The sequence below is a fragment of the Trachurus japonicus genome, chromosome 17 (genome assembly GCF_045865225.1).
Source record: "Trachurus japonicus isolate A0001 chromosome 17, Traja_1.0".
In the NCBI taxonomy this organism is placed as follows: Eukaryota; Metazoa; Chordata; class Actinopteri; order Carangiformes; family Carangidae; genus Trachurus; species Trachurus japonicus.
The window spans coordinates 26585455-26607071 of NC_140923.1; the positions used below are offsets into that span (position 1 = coordinate 26585455).

Genomic DNA, 21617 nt, shown 5'->3' on the forward strand with positions numbered 1-21617 from the left:
ATGGAGCAGTGTTATTTCAGCCACTGATTGAGTGACAAAGTTTGATTTTCAACACAGAAAGCTCCAAAAATACCAACAAAATACAGTGGCCATCGGGACACCGGGAGTTCCATAATATGACATAACACACTTACTCCACACTCAGACAGATAGGACATGGAAGTTTATATTTGTTTTAGAAAAAGATGTGTGTCGAGGATATTCTGTTGATTTTGTAGCTCAAATACCAATACAGTTCAAATATGAGTTCATCTATCTATCTGTCTTGTTTGGGTACATGTGCACATGCCTATAAGTACCTATAACATGCTTTGTTCTAAATTGGACTCATCATGTGTCTAAGGTGGGCGGGTAAACTGTAAATGATATGACAAACTTTTCTTGTTGGGGGACACATGTCATCAGTGCTGAGGTACATGCTTCAGCCCGTAAACATTTGAGTAATGTTTAAAATATTGAACTGACTTAAACATGGAGCTGTGGTTGTACTCACAGAACTGTCAGTGGGTTCACAGGAATGTCACTGGCATGAGTCAACATCATCAGCAAACAACACTGTGTTTTGCAATTTCCCTTAAACAAGTGAAAAGAATGAATAAATGCGTTCCGGTTTGAGTTTGTCCATTCAAAGTTCTGTATCAAGAGGTTATCAGCGTGTCCTCATCAAACCCGTAAAAGACCTTACTTGACTCTCAGTCCATGACTGACTGCGTATTTCAAATGTTAAAGAATTAATTCAAGCAGAAAGCACAAACACATACAGCTTGGACATGAGAGATTTATTCAGCTGTATTAAATGCAAATGTTTATCATCCATTCTACAGACATTTCAAGAGCTGATTTCAATCCTCATTTTTAGGACATATACTGGAGTTACATCTACCTACCACATGCCACTTAAAGTTATGCTAGCACCAGTGTAACTGAGGGAGGCAAATGTTGAAAGTCTGTGGGACCTGCTCAACTGAAGAATCTGACCCTTCCTGGGCAAATTGGCACAAGTAGAACAGGGTCTTTTTGAACCACAGTGGTGTCTACAGGTGTAGCAGATAAATCTCTCTTAAAATGACTACGAATCTCCATACTGCTTGGGGAGTCTGATCCATCATCGACAAGAATAACAGCAGCAGGAGCAGGATCAGCAGCTGCGGCTGGATCAGCGGCTACGGCTGGATCGGCGGCTACGACTGGATCGGCGGCTACAGCTGGATCGGCAGCTACAGCTGGATCAGCGGCTGGAGCTGGATCAGCAGCAGGTGCAGCAGCAGCAGCACCAACCACGGCAGGAACTACAGGTACCACTTCCTCCGACTCTGCTGATTCTGCAGAGAGAAGGCCGCTCAGGTGAGGGTCATGGAGAGAGGTGAGTTTATGGTGTCTCAGGCCATGATTGTGTGGCAGGCTGCCTGTAGGCACATGGACTGCTGGTGGCACAGCTGGAGCTGCAGTGCTGTTGGCATCTACAATAGGCATCTGAAAAAAATGTATACATCTTTGTCAGGCTTAGAAGTAATATTTTTCTACAGAAATGTTAGATGATAAACCTCAGGTCTTATTTTTGATGTGAAACAGTATTTTACCAGGACGTTGAACATCTTGCAGTCCACTGCGTGAAACGCTGCAGAACCGCTGGCTTTGCAAAATCCACGTTGCTGATAGAAAGAGAGAAAAACATTTTTATTCAAAATTTAATAACAGCTCCAATTCAAAATTGTTTAACAGGAGCTTTGGTTGCCAGATTTATGATTTCCTTGTCTTTTTTTATTTATCTTTTTTTTTTTTAGATTTTCTTACACAGATTTAAAGAACTACTCTTGCATTCCTAAAAAAACAAAAAACAAAAAAAACTGATGCTTTGTGTACTTACAGCCAGGGGGTCATTCAGGGGCACACAGGCACCATCAGTGCAATTAGCCTCAACTATGACATATTCTACTGAGTACTTAGGCCCACTAGCCACAACCTGAAACAAAGGGAATATTGATGTACTGACAGGTGCTAAAGAACCGTGCAGGTGCATTTAAGCTCATGAATTGCTTGTTATTCTTCTGAACAAATAAAGCTTCAGTCCACCTGGGATGACATTCGTCCAACCTCCAGAAGAGTGTAAGTCTCGTTCACGGTGTTGTTATTAAAGGTTGCCAGAGAGACATGGGCAAATTCTAGCGCTGTAGTGTCGTTTAGAGGGAGGAGGGAGGGACAGCCTAAGCAGAGGTCCTCTCTTGATTCTGTGTCAGTAAACAGAAAGACACATGTAGGTAGGTTTGGTTGTGCACGGTGACACTTGTGTAGTATAGTCTTTGTGTGTGTGTGTGTGTGGTTGTTAATATGATTGGTGGTGTATGATTGGAGAATTTTACCCTCTGTTTTGCACTTGAATGCAGCAACAGTCAGGACCCCACCAACTTTCTTCAGCACCACATCACAGTCTCCCTCCACGGCCTGAACCAGTTCACAGAGCAAAACAGTGAGTCATTTTTTCTCTATTCTCATTACTTTATATCATAAAATTATTCTCAACACTACATAGGTTGAATTCCTGCAGTCTCACCGTCCACAGTTTGGACCTGACTGTACAGTTGGCAACAGGTGTGGGGTCCAACACATGACAGTCTGTCTCCAGCAGGTCAATTTCCAGAACATATGTGTTGTTTCCATCAGGCTGAGAATAAGTGGAAAAAAAGAGAACATGATATATATATATATATATATATATATATATATATATATATATATATATATATATATATATGAGGCTTTTCTCCATCAGAGAGTCCAACAATACATGGGCAAAAGTCCCAGGAGTTTGAAAGTGTGGTGTCACATGTGCACAGAAAAAAGAAAGAAAGAAAGAAAGAAAGAAAGAAAGAAAGAAAGAAAGAAAGAAAGAAAGAAAGAAAATGGCATATGCACTTTTTTTTAAATTAAAGGGGGTGTCTTCAATAAAAGTGTAATTTTTCTTTTCCACTTATACGTATTATGTTCCCACCTCCTAAGTAGCCATCCGTATGCGTTTAATCACACTAACCACACACTTGGTCTGGGACTTACCTTTGCGTAGACTTTAATATCATCGATCCGGTTCAGTGCATACTTGTAGCCATGAGTGTGCTGGGCATTAAGGTAATCCTGAGCCACCAGAGCAGCCTCCTCTGCCTCAGGAGAGTCACACAGAGGCTGTAGCACATTTACCTGAGACCAGACCCCCACCAGTAGTCCCAGAACGACACTGACGCCCAGAGCCTTCATTTCTGTCAGAGATGCAAGAGGTATCAGAGCAGTGGAGCAGATAAGGAAGAGTAGCAGAGCTGGTTCAGCCCATGTATATATACCATGTGGCTAAACAGAAAGCAGAGCCAAGTCAAACATGATGTTCATCCCTCCTGACTCCTGCGTCACAGGGGGGGTTGTATTCTGTGTCAGGGGTGCTGCCAAAACAAAGGTAAGCTGAAAAAGTCGGCGGTTGCAGTTTAAATCAGTGATGATTCACTGTTTTCATGGTGAGACATCTGCAAACATCTCCTCTATAATTTGGTAACTTTCTTCATGATCTCTTACAAACATTCCTTGAATGAAATATCATACGAAGCGTGTGAACAAGTTCAAGCTCTCGTATTGGGCAATCAGCTGTCGCAATCCCCAGGTCAATGAGAGTGATCAGAACAGGGCCCCACTGTCGGCAGGGATGCGGTGACAGTTTATCAAAAAGGATGTTTGCCAATGAGGGGAGGGGGTACGGTTGAGGGACATGCATTGCTTCCTCCCACGTATTTGCTCTTTAGTGGTCCATGTGCACAATACACTAGTGTCATCTGAGGTCACAAGTGGGCTACAAACAGAGATATTGATGAGAGGATTACCATCAAAAAGCAGTGTCAGCAATAATGCAGTGAATAAGGAGGCCCATTATATACATTTATGTTTGTCTTTATGTTTTTGTTGAATTTTTTTGACATGAGCAAATTATTTAAACCCCCCTCTGAGTATATGGATGTCGCTTCGCACTGCAAGAAAGGATTTTAATGAATAATAATCTTTTTCAAATTTATCAGCGCTGTGTGGTCCTGCAGGGATTTCAACAGACAAGACAGAAGTTGATGAGGCAAAAAATGATCTTACCGCTTTAAGGCAAGGCAAGGCAAAGCAAGGCAATTTTATTTGTATAGCCCGTTTTTACAAACAGTTTGTCTCAAAGGGCTTTACAGGGCAGGGAGAGCTGGCCAGCTCGATGGGAGGACTGGGTGGCAGACTGGTCCATGGGAAGGGAGGGGAGGCCGGTCCTAAAGTCCTTGAAAAGCTTGATTCATGACTCTTTCCCTAAAGGTCACGAGGCCTTCACTGTCTGTGGCCCTCAGCTGTGCAGGACCTAAGGTGAAGCATCTCTCCTCACCCTCTTCTTTAAACCCCACGTATATCCATATTTGGTTCATCTTTTAATACTTGTTTTTACTGTTTGAAAAAGTTCTATATAAATGAATTATTTTTCTTCTTCTTCTTCTTCTTCTTCTTATTGTTATTACTGGTGGTGGTAGAGCATGGATGTATTGTGGTAGAGTAGTACTGTTTTGTTTATGCTACTCCTTTTGTCCTATAGCTACTCACTGCTCTCTCCGAAATCTGATTGGTCGGCGCCACGATGACGTATATCAGACGCGACTGGATTGTATACATGCTGTGTGGTGCGCTGCAGGTTAAACAGGGAAACACCGAGTCTAAAATAGACAGTACATGATTTGAAAACAGAGGGTGGTAATGGAGGACCTTCACCAGAGCAGAGCTCGGTCCGGACGGTGAGACAAACAAAGGCAGGAGCGGTCAGGTATGTGTGTGTGTGTCTGTCTGTGAGTGTGTCTGTGTGTGTGTCTGTGTTACCCTCAGCTGTTGTTGTGTCAGTAAACCCCGGCTGTATTAGCAAATTTAGCTTTGCTTGGAGGGCTTTGCTCGGAAACACGTGTCGAGAAGATATTAAGCCAGGCAGCACAACACGGTGAGCTCTGTGCGGTGCGACCGGCTGGAGGAAACAGGTTTCAGCCGTGGGCGGCTCACTGAGCCCCGTGGGACAAACCCCGGACACGGAGTCAGGTCTGCACCGCTGTGAACAGCTCTGACAGCTATGGGAAGAAGATGCATCTTTTGGTTTCTGGTTCAGTTGGAGGAGCCCATCGAAACATTTGATGTATTCCAGTACTTCACACGTGCACACGTCTGTTTTAAGTGCGTGTAATTTCAGCTAGTGTTTGTGAGGTGCAGGAACAATGCGAAGATGATAACACACGGTCCATTTCAAGCAGAAAGTCCTGCTTTTCAAACCTCTGTGTGAACATTAGCTTATCAAAACGTACTTAACTGAACAGTAGTTACAACAGATTGTCCTCTCTGCCTTACATGCTAACACGTTTAAACATGTGAGCATCAATTAAATGTTGTTATTAACCATTATATCAAGTAAACCACAGGAGGGGAGACTGGGGTAAGTTGAGCATAGGGGCAAGTGAGCCACCCCTTGTTGCAAGGAAACCATAGCAAAAACTTGAGCATGTGACCAAATATATTTAGGAGGAAGGCATCATTTCATGGAGAAGAACCACATGGGTAAAGTGGTTTGACATTTATGTTTTTTGTGGCTCATCTTACCCCACTCTCTCCTACTGTGTAAAAAAATATAGACTCTAAAAGTGAAGTGATGTTCCATTCAAAGCCATGAGTCATTTTGGTTTATCAGTTAACGTCAAACAAACTATAGTAAAAAAACAAACAAAAAAAAAACAACCCAATCAACGCTGTGTGCACTGCTTTGCCTTTAAACCAGGCAGCACCAGTTCCCTTTGATGCACCTGCACCTGTTTCTCAGGCACCTGGCAGGTACCGTGTGGATCTAATCTGCATCAGTGTCTTGTGTCTCTTTGCGTGATCCCAGACTGCATGACGTTAAGATCAGTGCTCTGTGGGGTGCACACCACGTGTTGCAGGACTCTTTGTCCACTCTTGTCTCTCTCTGAGTATAGTTCTTAATGACTTTAGCTGTGTGTCTGCTGCTGCAGAACCAATCAACAAGTCCACACTGTGGTTATTGTGTGGTCGGCAAGAATGTAAACATCCAAAGAGATGTAAAACCTCTGCACAGCGCTGTATGTTCTGGGTAGCAACAGCTTTAAATGTAAGTCGGTGTATTCCGCCACTGTCTAAAATAAAGCTGATCAAAGTTCACATGAAAGCTTCCTGTAACTCTTTGAAAAAACGAGATGAACTCGTGTTGGAGGGCTGCATAATAACAACACATCCATTCTGTCTTGCAGCAGATGATCAGACTGCCCGTCAATCTGCGGAGTACGCCGCCAGAGGTGGGAGTAAATACAAAGTCATCACAGACCATGGCCTGTGAACTGAGCGTCTCCCCGGCACGAAGAAGGCCAACTAAAATCCACATTCAGCCCCGTTGTGTTTGAGCTGTCTCGCTCAGACCTGCCGCTCCCACAGCTGTAAGGATACTCCCGACTCCATGTTCTCACATGAGCCCAGATGGACCAAACACAGAGGCACCAGAGCAAAACCAAGTACCTCAAGAGGAAAACGGGGTTCGTGTCCTCAGTCAAAGGAGTTTCTCACCTGTCCAGGAGAACCAAGAGGCGCTTGTATTGTAAATTACAGCTCTGGATGTGGAGGAAGCGGAGAGAGAAATGCAGTTTTGGGATTTTCAGAGCAAAGAAAAGAAGCTGCGGCATCCCCTGTCTCAGTCTAAAGGCACAATCACGGAAATATAAAAGAAAAGTTGCCACGTTGCAAGAGAGATCTTCAGCCGTCGCGTCACCGCTCGGGGGTGACACCAACGCTTCAGGGGACACAATAAGAGGACAAGACTGCCTACTGAAGCCGCGAGAGGCTGTCGGTCCGTCAGAAACCTCCGCTGCTTCCAGCCCCTTTCAGAACCAGGTTACAGAGACAAATGCTGCCGCAGCTCCCGCCACTCAAATCCCGCTGTCTCAGAGAACACAAACCTTTGGAACGTGTTGTGAAAATAAAGATTCTCTGAAATGTTCTTGCACTGTCAAGCCCCTGCTTAGCGCGCCTGCTGATGGTGAGGCAGGTGGGTGGATTGCACTGTTAAAGGCACCAAGGACAATGATGCCATCTCAAAACTTTGACGCGGACTGCCCGCCAGGACGCCTCACTGCTGCCTCTCCAGGTAAAGACAAGGCTCCAAATGGAGACGCTGCAGAGACGTTCACCAGAAACAAGTCTCCTCAAACTCCAGTTGGCCTCAGAGAGCTGATTAAGGACATCTACGGTAGATGGTTTTTCACTTTAACCTTTTTTCTTTACACTTCATGACGTGTTTACAATTATGACAATGTTTCTATGTTTCTCTAGAATTTCTTGATGGCTTCTACAGGATGTATGGAAGTTTCATCCCGCTACAAAAGAGTGACGTGTTGACACACCTGAAGACGAAGTTCAACAGCGACTTCAGCGACAGGTAAACCTTTGTCAAAATCCTGAATCACATTGAATCTTGGGATTCCTTCTTGTTCACATGATTAAACCCTCTTGCATTTTTTTTAGTTGTTAGATTTTAAAGACTATGTGTTTTCAGGGTGCAACAGTAAGAGTGGTGTCTGATATTATTTTATTCCTGGACCAATTGTTTTATGTTCTTGTGTCTCTGCAGGAAAAACATCATTTTCTCAGAGGTATCCAGATACAGGATGGCGATCGTTCAGAAACATGTCCCCTCCTTCCAGGTGGTCTACAAGAAACACACACTGACACTGGACGATCTGTTGACACTGGCAGATCAGAACTGGCTCAACGACCAGGTTAGGGTCCAAGAGTTTCACTTGTGTAGATTTCTGGGTGGAGAGATTTTATGTGATGAGCAAAGACCTGAATGTTTATACTGAATGTAACTTAAACGTAAAGACATATTATTTTCTTTTGAAGATCTAAATCCAACCCCTGCAGCCAATGCACATGCACAACTTGTTAGACTATGACATTCACAGCTTGGCCCTTCTTTAAAGGCAAAGTGCTATTTTTGATTGATTTGATAGATGCACATATTAAAGTCTGTTTACGGCAGGCGTTGCATTTACTTTTTCTGATTTGCTTTGAAAGCCCTAAACAAACAACTGTATAGAAGCATTTGAAATATTTTTGTTTTCTCTCTCAAGGTCATGAACATGTATGGAGAACTGATTGTTGAATCTGCCAGTCACAAGGTAATCTACCATGTTGATAGCTAAAGAAACTTTAGTGTTTTGTATTCTGATTTCTAATCATAGCACCAGATGGGTAAAGGTTTTTTTTGGTACTTACCAGGGATGTCCAAATACTGCCAGTAATTAAAGGAGCAGTTCAACATTTTAGGAAATATGTAACTGATCTCAGGTTAGGATATAGTTTACCTGGCTCAGGCTAAAAAAAAAGAAGCTTTTGCACGTGTTAATGTGTAAATTGCATTAAGTCATTCACAAGTCATAAGTACAGTGAAAGAAGAGAATGTAACTTATCTTTTGGAGCTTACTCCATCTGTTTGCAGCATAGTGTGCAAAACCAATTTTTCTAGGTTCACCGTGAACAAGACGAAGTGCAAAAGTTAAAATGTCCAGTGATCCAATTGTTTAAGTGAGTCAGTTACATGTAATTAGAGATTTATTGGAGCAACATACACTGCAGCTCCCCTCTGTTTGCTAAGGTGGAGCACCCCGCCCTTTCACATAGGATAGCAATGCTGAATGAAAAAAGTGTCACCTGTGATAAATGCAGTGATTCCAAGTGAAGAGGTCTCAGTGTGTTGGGAGAAGCATCCACACACCAAATATCACCAGAAGAGCTGTAGATTGTTCACTGGTCTTTGTCTTTTGTTTTTTTGTTTGTTTTATTTTTTACAAAAGTCCAGTTTTTACCTTCACTTGGCTTGAAACACAAGTCTGGTATCTAAGTAGGCGGCCTAAGTACGTATGTGGAACATTCTACTTTCCTGTCTTTACAAAAATCTAGTGTATTGCCTAAAATGTTGAGCTATTCCTTATATTAATCACAATATTTACATTTAAGGTAGACTGTGTCACGATCAGACAATGATCCTGTGTCTTAAACTCTTATCAATACAACACTGAAGAAGACCCTTAAGACTGCAGTTGATAGATGATACAGACATACATTCTCAGTGTTGCTGTATAGCTGCAGTTCTGTATCTAAAATCTCCCGTCTCCACCCATAGGTTCACTTTCTCAACAGCTTCTTCCACCGGCAGCTCATGACTAAAGGATATGACGGTGTCAAGAGATGGACAAAGCAGGTCAGGTTTTATTTTTTATTTATTTATTTCGGACATGTTAATTGAATCAGACTTCATCACACACAATTTCAGTTACACAATACAAGCACATGCTTGAAATAAATTGAGAAAAAACTGACGAAGGATGGTGGTGCAGTCAAAAAAGCTCCCAAGGCACTCTTGAGGTGTAGCAGAGATTTTTAATAAATAAAAAAGGACCCAACGTGTTCTGACGCTGTCTTCATCAGGGGTGTGAAGCACAAGATACACAGGTGGGTATTTAACCAAGTGGTTAATCATGTGACATCATGTGACATCATGTGACATCATGTGACATCATGTGGCAGTGGATTTTTTAAAGGGACCACTTTGCCCTGCCTTTACATAGAGATGTCTATCATAATTGCAATTATGATATGCGTTGGGTCCTTTTTTATTTATTAAAAATCTCTGCTACACCTCAAGAGTGCCTCGGGAGCTGTTTTTTGACTGCACCACCATCCTTCCACAGACAGTCAGTTTTTTCCAAATTTATTTTGATTATTTTTCCCTTGAAGAGCACCTTGAGCCACTCTACATTTTCATACTCTTTTTTTCCTGTGGCCTCTGCAGCACTCATCCTCCCCTCTATTTTTTCTACAAGCACATGCTTGTTGCTGAAGCTTATCAGGTCCCGCCCCGATTACCATTCAGAATACATTAATTTCATCACACTTTTTCTTTCTTAAGGTTTAGGTTTAAGATGGACGCTATGTAAAAATGTGTTACGTCGATTAGCATAAACCTGAGAAATAAACGTTGAAACCTTCACCTTTTAACAAGTGACTTTGACTTAAGTCAGTAAAAGTGGTTTTAACCCTGTCTCTTTTGTACAGGTGGATTTATTTTCTAAGAGTCTGCTTTTGGTGCCCATCCACCTGGAGGTTCACTGGTGTCTGGTGACTGCTGACTTTGTCCAAAAGAAGATCTGCCTTTACGACTCTCAAGGAAACGCGCTTCAAAAAGTTGCGAGGGTAACAAAAGATCTCACCTATTTTCTGTGAACGTTTCAGCTGCTTTTCTTGAAGTCATCACAAGTTCACAGCTGTAAAACCTGGTGTTTGTCTTTGCGCTCGCAACAGAACATCCTGAAATACTTGATGACGGAAGCGAAAGAGAAGCGGCAACCGGCTTTTGAAAATGGCTGGGCAGTGTCTTTTGACGAGGTTTGTACACGTTGGCTGTTTTGGCATGTCGGAGGCATCACCTGCTGGATGTTCACCTATGCAAGCTCACTCACATGATGCCTTGTCTCCCCCTGCTGTCCTTCACAGAAAGTCCCACAACAGACTAATGAGAATGACTGTGGAGTCTTTGTGTTGGAGGTAACTTCTATTTGTCATTAGCATTTTCAGTTTGTTCCTAGAGTTCACTCATCCCACAATAATTCTCGTCTTCGCTCCGTTTCAGTATTCCCGATGCCTTGCGCTCGCAAAACCTCTTCAGTTTTCGCAGGAGGATATACCAAAGATACGCAAGAGGATCTACAAAGAACTCTGTGACTGTAAGCTCCATGAGGAAGGCTGACGAGCATCTTGCAGTTGTGTGTCTGTAGCTGTTGCTCATAATATGTGCTGCTTCTGATGTGGGTATGAATCCAGCAGTCCGTGCACACTCAGCTCTCACAGCCTTACGGCGCTGTGAGAGTGTATAGGTGACCTCAGCTGGAGAGAGTCGCTTTTCTACCTGGAGAAGTCTTCATGTTTAACCATAAAACCTTGTGTGATTTGATGTATTTATATGATCAATATTTAACCAGGCATGTTATTTAATAGAAGAAAACATCTCATTGTTCCTACACGTCAACTGTGCACCAACAGAGCCTTATTGAACTGCCTGCCTGTTGAAATGGATCTAACCCGTCACGGTCTGTATTACTGTTCAAAATGTCTGCACACTTTATTTGCACATTCTTTTAAGTTTAATATTGCATTATCAACTTGTAGTTTGAGATGTGTTGCATCATGGTTTAACCTGTTACACCATGTGACTGAGTAGGAAGTAGCTGTATTTTGCTCTGAGGAAAGTTATTAATCTGGAATCAGTGTAAAAAAAATTATTATTTTTGTTTGTTGCATAAAAAATGTGAAATAAAGTTTTAAATAAGAGTGTCAATGAAAGTTTATTTTATATTTCCTCTTACAGATCAGGTGCATTATGCACTGCGTCGACAGTATATTCATTTACTCTAAGACAACTAAATATTTGTAAATACACAACTTGTTAGCTCTAGACAGATATTGTATTGATCTCCAGCACATTGTGTCCCTGAATGGCTATGAAATATACACTGGTTAGAAAATAGTGCTCCAGAAAATAAAGGAAATTATAAGGCACAAGAAAAACTCCCTACTGTAGTTTATAGAATGAATTAGAAAACATGGATTAATATACTGTAATAAATATGGTACCATATGTAATATTCATTACCAAATTAATCTGTTCACAACAGACACATTTCTATTAGACACCTTGTCAGTACACAAGTTACAATGAAATATGGTTTCACATATAATGTATATTTATTGCAGCAGCGCCTCTGGTCTTGTGATCTCACTCCTTCTGTTAAATGACTGCAGAGCTGAGATCAGCAAAACTCTTGGGCATAAGTTTACCTAAAAAGTAGTGATACGGTCACAACGGTCCGTCATGTTCAGGGTTTTGGAACAACCTCTTGGTTGCTGAGGAAATCGTTCATTTAGTTGTCTTTTTTCTTCAATGAAGATCCAGTTAATGTTGACAATATGCACTTAGTTCATCAACTGAAATCACAAGAGGCCATAAAAGACAAGAGGTTCGATTCACTACCGAGACCATGTGTAGATATCTGTCATTCAACTGCTGCTCATACAGCAGTGAAGACGCAGCCTGTCCAGAGCAACACATGTTGTGGTTCTCTCCTCCCTTTTGCTTAAAGTATTATAGACAGGCTCTTGTGGCATGTACAGTTTTATGAAAACACAGTACAACGATTACAAGATATCTCTCTAAATTTGTCATATTGTAGTCAAATCTGTTCAACAGGCGGGGGCCTATTCATTGAAAACCCACTCAATTTCTGGCTCATCGTCGAGGCGTATCACAAGGTAGGACACCAACTGGAAGAGGTTCTGCCACAGGCCCAAGAAGAGGTACAGGTAGAAGTCACTGATGTCTATTTGGCAGTATACCCCCGAGTAATTCATGTCACACACACACTCGAAACTGTTCACGTAGTTGACACAGAAGCCTCCGTTCATACATGGGTCTGAGGCACATTCGTCCACATCCTTCTCACACCTAGGGGGATGAATGAGGAGAAAAGTATTATGGAAAACAATGCTGACAATGTATAATGTAAAACATACTGGTAAAAAAATCTTTAATCTGTAATTGGCCTTGGTTGGGACTGGGAGCAGCAGACACAAGCTATAATAACATCACATTTTAAGGTGATGTGGCCAATTTGTTAGCAAAGAATTGCTTAGAGCTGCACAGAAAGTAGACTCTTAGCAACATTAGCATTCATTTGGACAACAGGTTTATTCATTTTAGCTAAATTTCTTTGGTTCCACAAGCTGCAAGTTCACCACTAGTTGCTAACTTTGTCTGTTTTTGCAGTTTAGCAATAGCCTGTTAAAGCTCAGCTTTTCAAAACAGTTGAGCTTAAAGACATTACAAACCTTCGCTGTGGTTTCATTGTAAGAAGATGTAAGAATGCTGACAGCAACTTTGAGCATAATAAAGTCCCTGCATTGTCTGTATTGATTTTTAATTTTCTTGTACTTGTTTTCAAAGCAATTCATGGTCTTGCACTGCTATGAATATAATGTCTCATATGCTTACACTCTACAAACCAGCATGGCTCTAAGTTGTTGCTCATTGCAGGACTAAATCCTTCATACTCAAAACCAGGGATTCAGTCTCAGGACCTCAGAGCAGCTGGATGTGTTGACATTTTTAAATGTAAACTCACATTGTACCTCCTCGGCCTAGCTTTTAACTAAATATGGTTCCCATGGTTTTAAGGTACTTATAAATAGTACGTTATCTGTTCTTGTACTACTAATTTGCTGACGCTTTTTTGTATGTTTGCTTCAATATGGGGTTTAGAATGCATTTTATTGTCATTGTCAGCTTACTTCCTTGATTTGTCCTTTTTTTTCTTCTGCATGAAAAGTGTTTTTTGATTGTTTTCTTGGTTGGTTGGTTGATTTGTTAATTTGTCATGTGTAACTGGTAAGATTTCTATTAAGATTACCACGATATCCAGGACAACAAGGTGCTGAAAATAGTGTGATTATATTGTTAATGTATCAGACGAAAGTGGTAGAAATGTACAATATGTGTTTTTCTTCTGGCCTGTATTTGTTCATGTTACCCACTTTGATTATCGGACGACCCATCTTTTTATTTGCTTGGTAAACTATTTCAGTTAATTTTAAACTACAAACATTTCAGTAGATCAGTGGGAGAAATCAGAGTGGCTCTGTGTCAGTGACCCCATTAGGTTCAGACCCTCACTGTAAAGAGGATTAAATATTATTGTGTCTTCAACTTCTCATGTCCTACCACTGTCCCGTGAAACCAGGCAGGCAGTAACAGGTGTTGTCTTCCTCAGAGCAGTTCCCTCCATTGAAGCAGCTGTACTGCCACCTCGTACCCATGCATGCAGACACAGGCAACTGAGGAAGTCTGAACAGACAAAAGAACACAACAAGGAACGTCAGTACCTTTCAGTCTGCTTAAGTTAATACACCTGGGACTTTTGAGGAAAATGGAAATGTTACATATGGTTGAATTCAGAAGCACTTACGGATCAGTCTCGATGTACCATGGGATTTCAGGAATTCTGTCACTGTAAGAGACAAATTCGTAAATCAGTGCAAATAAATGCTTGTAAATATCTTGTGTGTGCTGCTGTGAGTTTATCTGTTTGTCAGGGAGATATGAACCATCAAGAGTTTACAAACTCACTTGCAGAATTCGCCTGTCAGATTTTGTGGACAGAGGCATGTGTAGCTCAGAAAGCCTTTGAGGCACGTGGCACCGTTACTGCAATTGCTGGTTTCACACATGTCGACCTCCTCCTCGCACTGTTCCCCACTGTACCCCATCTCACACACACAGGTGAATCCTCCAGGGAGGTTGGTGCAGTTGCCGTAGACGCAGGGGCTGGAGGAGCAGGCAACCGCCGAGTCCTGACACAACGGTCCCGTCCACTCCGAGGGGCATGTGCAGCGATGCAGGTCAAAAATGTCCTCACACACACCCTGGTTGTGACAAGGGTTGGGCGCACAAACACTGGATCCCCAGCAGCCGTATTGTGGTGGTGAGTTGCTATTTATCCTCACAAACTGCTCCTCCTGTGGTCTCGGCAGGTTTAACTCGATGTCCAGGAGGAAAGGGAGAAGAAGGCCTCCGATCTTCACTGAACCCAGACAGCCCGACAGTTCCTCTCCTGCGTCCAGGCTCCGACCCCCCAGGAAAATGTCCACTCCCTCCCTAAGAAAGTCCAGGTCCCCTGCAGCTGTTTGGGACACGCTCGGCTCCATCTGGCTTCCATCCACAGCCAAGATCCATACGGAGGTCGGGAGCGTCTTGTTCTCCATGCTGAGCTCCACAGTGTGCCACTCTCCATCACTGATTTGACTCTGGCTTTGAACTGTCATATTGTCATTTCTGGTCTGGATTCCCATGACCAAATGAGAGTCCTGAAGGGAAACAGTGAGGTAGTCTGAGTCTGTCTGTGCATGCAGTAACGTGGCAGTGGACTGTCTTGTGCGGATGCTGAGGGACACACTGGTGAGTCTCTGTTCAATCTTCCCATTTCCCCGGAAGTTCAAAATACTGCTTTCGTCCCGAAATGTCACATTAGACAAACCTGAAGGAAAAGAAATGGATGAGACTTAATGAGTGGAAATGAAATCTTAGCGTTTGAGAGTGTTGGAAATAATAAGCAACTGACATGTTTTGCTGCAATCATTGCTCAGCCACTTTTTTTTCTAGATGAGTCCTCCCCATTTCCAATAACAAAAAAGCAAGACACAAATGAAATAATCTAAACAAAAATTATAAACTCAGTTCTCAGTTTAAACACACAGCTAAATAGGTTTTCATGGCCCTTAAACTGTTACTGTTTGTTCACCCTGGTAAACTGCACAACAGACAAACTGACTCTGGATCAGCAGCTCCCCTCCTCTCCTCTCTTTGTGAACATGTGACGTCTCCAGGAAGACGTGTCATCATCAACTTCCACAGGCATGTGGCGGTAGACTTAATCTGACCAGGGATTACCGTGTCTTAGAGGAATCCTATGTAGGATCACTGCCTCAACCCTGTTCCACTCTGTAATCAGTCACACAGTAATTAATCAGAGACCCTGTGGGGACAGCATGCACACACCGCACACAGCCCCCTCAGTGGAGATACACCAAGATCAGAATGGGCTGGTTTAATAAAAGGCTCACACATTAATTGCGGGACCTTTTTTCTTGTTGGTCTTGTGTCACAAACAGAAATAGCAACAGAGGCAGGACACAATGTAGTATAAATAGCCCAAAGCTGACTCTTTGCCGATTCATTGGAGACTTTTTTTCACCCCCCACCCCCTATAATTTAAGACAATTTCCTTTCTAAAATAGGAAAAGAGCAGCAACAGACCCTGATCTCAGGAGACTTACATTCAAAGCCCTGGGAACTGGGCTGACAAACGGCATTGGAGGGACAGGGAGACAGCTCACACCATTTAACCTCCTCACAGCGCTGCCCTGCAGTGTTGGGGGGGCAGTTACAGATGAAGTCATCCCACATGGAGTAACACACTCCTCCGTTGAGACAGGGGTTGACCTAATCAAGAGGAAACAGTTGAAACCAATCAAGCGATGACCACTGTGGGCTTTAGGAATTAAAATAAGTATATCTATGGGAACATATTGGCGCATATGTATATGTATGTGTATGTATGTGTTCGTATATGGATATATATATGTATGTGTGTGTGTGTGTGTGTGTAGATATATATATATATATATATACGGTAGATAAATAGATACATATTGACTTAGGTATTAGTTACTACAGATAATAAAATGGATATATGATAGATTATTACTGATAGACAATAATAATTGATTAGTGAATGGGGGTAGGATTAAATAAGTTTAAACTTCCTCCTACTCCTTTTTGTGCATGTGGATCAAATGTTAATCAAATCAAAATGTGTCACTACTCATCCCAGGCACCGTGCTGAACATGACAGTATGGAGCTAACTCACAGCACAGGCGTTGTCACTGCTGCATCCTTGTGCAACATTGAGGAGCTGCTCCAGGTTGTAAGACTCCACGGGAGCTGCTATGGGATGGAACTGCAACCGTCTGCTGTTGATCCTCAGATCCTGGACACAGCCCTTAAAGTAGCCACCATACGAAGCAGAGGACCTGGAGTCAGGTAGCCCCCCGACGAAAACCAGATCCCCAGGGTGGGCTCGAACATTCCTGATGGTCATGGAGCCCTGGTCTTGAGCTGAGATGAACAAGCTGGCTGAGGTGCCTTCCAGCTTCACGGTCACTAGATGGAAATGGCCATCACTGACTGCACTGCGACCAGTGAAGGTCTCAAAGTTGTTGACCTGAACTTTGACCCTGCCCTCCTCCAGCCACAGACGGAGGTACTGGCTGGTGCCATTAGCCAGGATGAAGAGCAGGCCAGTGGACTGTCTGGTGCGAATGAACATAGATATAATCACTGTGACGCCTGGGTCATCGTCCAATGAGAAGACAGCATAACTCTCCAGGTCCTTGTTTCCAAACCTTGCAGTGATGTACTCTGTATGGGTGCAGGGAGTAGAGGGAGAAGCACAGTTTAAACAAAACCTCATAAGAAGTACATTTTAACAGCATGGGGTTACATTTTGGAAAAACACTTACTCACTTTCTCTTTGATGAGAAGATTTATATCACTCAGATGTCTACCTGTACAGTCAGCAGCCAGTCAGCTTATCTGAGTGTTAAGACTGGAAACAAGGGGGAGCAGCCTGGATTTGTCCAAAGGTAAAATAAAATCTGCCTCACTGATGAACAGGTCATGTCTCACATGTTTATGACTGACACAAACTGTGACTGACATGTGCCAAAATGTGAGCTCCACACATGTCCCACCTCTTTACCCACTCTGAGCTTTAAAGGTCCAGTGTGTAAAGTGGAGGGAAAACCGTTCAGATTCAGACTCGCTCGCTTGTGCTCACCCCTCCCATCTGCAAAATGACAGTGGCCTCCAAGGACAAAGAAACTTGTTTTCCACAACTGGGACAACTGGGAGTATTTCAGGAGCATGGAGCGATGAGGTGAAGATACAGACATGGCAGCACAAGATGGCGACACTCTCTAAAGCAAGACCCTTGCTATATGCATATATAAAAGAATAATTATAAGGCTATGAAAACCAAACACATTTTATTTAATAGCGACTGTACGAATATATTCATGGGTATATTCATATTCAGATTTTGCCAATAAACCTAGCCAATTATTACACACTGGCCCTGTGGGTGACCTGTGGGTGACCTGTGGGTGACCTGTGGGAACATAGTCTCACAGAGCCTACATTCATCTTTGTTTACAGTCTTACAGTCCATAAGACTCCCTGATTTGTCGGAGTAAAGACACAGCAGGTCGGCTTTTTGAAACCCACGTTTTTTAAATCCTTGGCCCAGGTGTTGCTGAATGCCTCTTAATTGCATGACTGAGTGGCTGAACTCTCGGCGCTATTTCTACTGGCTCGCTAAGCTTCTTTAAAGTCTACCGACTAACTTTATCATCCTGTGCGGTGGCTCTTTTCATAGCTTGCCATTGAGATTTCTGCAGTGATGCAACTGGGGATGAACTTCGCTCGACCTGTACCTGTTCCTGTAATTCTGCCAACAGCAGTGTCATTCGTGAAGGAGAACAGGCTAAACACCACAGAGGACAACAGATGTAACATGTGATATTACTCTTGTGTATTCTTGTTTTTTGTGATGAGAAACTATCAAAGTCTGCACACCAGCATGTGCATAGTATGTCTGCAGATGTTATTTATTTATTCATAAAAAATGCTCTTAAATTTAAATTTCATTTAAATTAAATGGAATGCCATCGTGTGTGTGTGTGTGTGTGTGTCTTACCTTCCTCACAGTTGTTTCCCTCATACGGTCTGTGGCACTCACACATGTAGCTCCTCCAGCCCTTACTCACGCAGCGCCCTCGGTTCTGACATGGGCTGCTGTCACACTTGTCTTTGTTGCTGCATCCCACAGTGACGTTTGACTGGACGTCTGAATCTTCTGCCGCAACAACAGGCAGCACCAGATGTGAGTCCACAAACACATCTCTGAAGCAGCCCAGAAAAGCAGGCGGGCGGTCCACTTCATCCACCGCTCTGCTCAACCCCCAACTCCCCCCGACCGCTCCTATGAAGAGGCTTTGACGAACGGTTCCTGGCTCGGGGAGAGCAGAGGCTTGTTCAAGCAGCTGGGTGTCAGCGCCGGACCCTCCGGTGCAGCTTCCTTCAGTGCAGAGCAACCTGATGAGACTGACCACACCGCCCAGTGATGCTTCCACTGTGTGCCATTTGTCATTGGACAAGTACTCTGGGAGCTCTTGAACCAGCGTGCTGGAGCCTTGACCTCTCAGGCTGCTGAGGCAGAGATGTCCATCAAACAGCTCGATGCTGAGCAGCAGGTCGTCCACCCGGCGCTGCAGGAGGGTACCGACTGCTCTGTCTGTCTTGAAGCTGAACGTGACATGAAGAGGAGCCTCTGGGTCCAGAAGCTGTGTCTCTACGTACATGTAGCCTCTGGACTCGAATGAGAAGACTGTTGGGGCCTCACATTTTGAGCCGGTGAAGCCCGCAAGGCAGATGCATGTGTAGGTGTGCTGATCATTCACAAGTAATGGAGAACATATCCCTCCATTCTCACAGTGGTTGTCATCGCAGCCTGAAAGTGGAACTGTGCAAGTCTCCCCGCCATACAGGAGCCCGTTTAGGCTCTGCTGGGAGCAAAGGCATCTGAATCCTCCACTGTGGCTCTCACATACGCCACCATTTTGGCATGGCTGCTGTTCACATCCACTGATGACCTCACTGGACAATGTGCCTGGAGAGACAAAACCAGTCCATTGTGAGTTGTTTGATAAGCATTAACTTACAAAGGAAACATGACAAATGTTGAAAGAATATTTCTTAATACATATAGGTTTAAAAATAAAAACATATGAACGAAGATTTTGTTTGCCCAGATGTAGGACAAGCAGATTCAAAAGTCCTGGGTTCCAGCGGCCATTGGCCTTTTAAATAATGAATGATTCATATAAATTTTAAGGTGGATTGTACACACTGTAGTCACTTTACCTCCTTCTGTTTTTACTCTTTATTGTTATTCTCTATTGTACTTTTTGATTGCCAATTTTAACTGTTGTCTTATGTCATTGTTGTGTATTTCTATTGTTTGTTTGTTTTTTTGCTGCTGGCTGCACCACAAATTGTCCCTCGGGGACAATAAAGACATCTTGAAATTTGAAATTATTGCAGAAAATAAAGCAACTGTACACATTGTTATTGTGTATTGTACTTAACAATAATTGAACACCTCACACAACAATTTCTAGATATGACAATGATTACAGTATGGAAAGGAAATAAGAGAATATGCAAATTATTGCTCCGCTGAAAGAAATACACTAGCTTATAAATATGGTAAACATTTTAAAATGATATTAATCTCTGGTTACAACATCTATACTGTATCCAAAGGTTACCTGCGTAAAGCGACCATAGCATCCACACATGCACGCTGTATCTCAACATTGTCCTCAGCAAGTCCTCCAAATCACTAGATGTTTGGCAATATCTTCATTTTAAGTCACAGACAGGTGGAGAATACTTGTGTGTGCAGCTCCATCTTCAGCTCTGCTCCTCCATGCATGTGTGCTCCCTGTGGCACTGTGAGCCAGATAGGGGAGATTAAGCTAATGCACTTACAATGTCTCACACATTTCATGTCTCGGTGAAGGGAGGGGTTAGGGAGGCTTATTTGAGCAACTCAAAACATCTTCACCCATACTGAACCATGATATTCACATTTGACTGTTGAGGCTCACCTGATGACAGCGGTAGGTGAGGTGGAGGTGAGTCTCACCTCCACTGAGAAACAAACTGTGAGTCAGGTGTTTACTGCACCTTCACTTTTCTGAAGAAGGATATTCCAACAATTAAACAACACGTAAACACAGTGAGCACATGAACATGCACATGTAGCCTACTACAGGGTGTGTCCACAGGTACTTAGACTAAGCAATAGGCTGGAGTGAGGCCAAGTCTTGGAAGGAAATAAACTCAGGCCAGTGGTTCTAATCTGGGAAGTATCTTTCTCATTAAAGCAAGCCTCTGATGCCATCACAAATTATTTCTCTGAAGAGCCCTAAGATAGTAATACTAATGGTCTTAAAGCTCTTTTTAGTGTCACTTGTCCTACACTTGCTCTTGCTTTGGGTTTACAGTGGCACGCACAGCATGTTATTGGCCAGGATTTAGGGACATTATAAACAACTAATAAACATTGTAATGTAGGCTACAGGTTAATCATTTAATTTCAATTCCATGTTAGTTTTTTGTAGCACCAATCCATAATATGCACAATGATACCTTCTTCTATTCTCTCCAAACCTCTTATTACTGGAATTTATGTGTATGCACATAATGAAGGGTAGCTGAGAAAAGTAAAAGGCTGAGTAAAAGTGCTGATTGTACTCAACTAAAAGTATAAAACAATTTTAAAAGATGTCAACAGTAGAATAGATAGGCTACTTTAGTGAACATGATTTGGTACTAGGCCAATCAACAGAACAGGCAGCTAAGGTGAGCTAAGATGTATTATATTATACTTAGCCTATATTATAGTTAGTTATATTTTTACTTACCACTTTTGAGTCCTGAATAAAGGCTAACAATATTAGGCTACTTTTTAATAATAATAATAATAATAATAATAATAATAATAATAATAATAATAATAATAATTATTATTATTATTATTGATGCATTAATGTAAGTAACACTTAATGTTCTTTTATATACAGTCTATGGTGGTTTCATTTGCAGTAGTAGCCTACCCTATAGCATTAGTAGGCTTCTTTAAACTTTTTATTATTATTTTGCAATTGACCTGTGAATTCAACTGTCAAATAAATATCGTGTGGTAAAATGATCATGTGTAGTACAATGAGGTCACAGCTGCATTCACTTATGGACAGCTAAGTATGCTATAAGCTTTCAGACTACATT

General features: G+C 42.5%; 3 protein-coding genes across 4 annotated transcripts; 1 reads left to right on the plus strand and 2 right to left on the minus strand.

Annotated features, from left to right (window-relative positions):
• Window positions 1-764: 764 nt before the first annotated feature.
• Window positions 765-3296, minus strand: ahsg2 (alpha-2-HS-glycoprotein 2). Its single transcript, XM_085804475.1, has 7 exons — window positions 3052-3296; window positions 2552-2662; window positions 2361-2442; window positions 2074-2228; window positions 1868-1963; window positions 1581-1652; window positions 765-1473 (listed from the first exon to the last, which is right to left on the minus strand). Exons 1-7 carry the CDS (start codon window positions 3247-3249, stop codon window positions 961-963), a joined length of 1227 nt encoding a protein of 408 aa, XP_085660601.1. The 5' UTR covers window positions 3250-3296; the 3' UTR covers window positions 765-960.
• A 1345-nt stretch (window positions 3297-4641) lies between these two features.
• Window positions 4642-11429, plus strand: LOC146970783 (sentrin-specific protease 5-like). Of its 2 annotated transcripts, none has more exons than XM_085804478.1 (10): window positions 4642-4819; window positions 6297-7285; window positions 7369-7474; window positions 7667-7814; window positions 8169-8216; window positions 9221-9298; window positions 10153-10290; window positions 10399-10482; window positions 10591-10641; window positions 10727-11429. In XM_085804478.1, the coding sequence occupies exons 2-10, from the start codon at window positions 6520-6522 to the stop codon at window positions 10841-10843; spliced, it is 1536 nt and encodes a 511-aa protein (XP_085660604.1). In that variant the 5' UTR covers window positions 4642-4819; window positions 6297-6519; the 3' UTR covers window positions 10844-11429. The 2 variants fall into 2 exon arrangements, with proteins under 2 accessions (XP_085660604.1, XP_085660603.1); XM_085804477.1 differs by having other exon boundaries at window positions 4666-4814.
• Window positions 11430-12208: 779 nt separating this feature from the next.
• Window positions 12209-20523, minus strand: LOC146970784 (protein crumbs homolog 1-like). The gene is made up of 8 exons (XM_085804476.1): window positions 20093-20523; window positions 18460-19431; window positions 16573-17123; window positions 15979-16144; window positions 14273-15179; window positions 14112-14153; window positions 13868-13990; window positions 12209-12595 (listed from the first exon to the last, which is right to left on the minus strand). The coding sequence occupies exons 1-8, from the start codon at window positions 20139-20141 to the stop codon at window positions 12349-12351; spliced, it is 3057 nt and encodes a 1018-aa protein (XP_085660602.1). The 5' UTR covers window positions 20142-20523; the 3' UTR covers window positions 12209-12348.
• Window positions 20524-21617: the final 1094 nt, after the last annotated feature.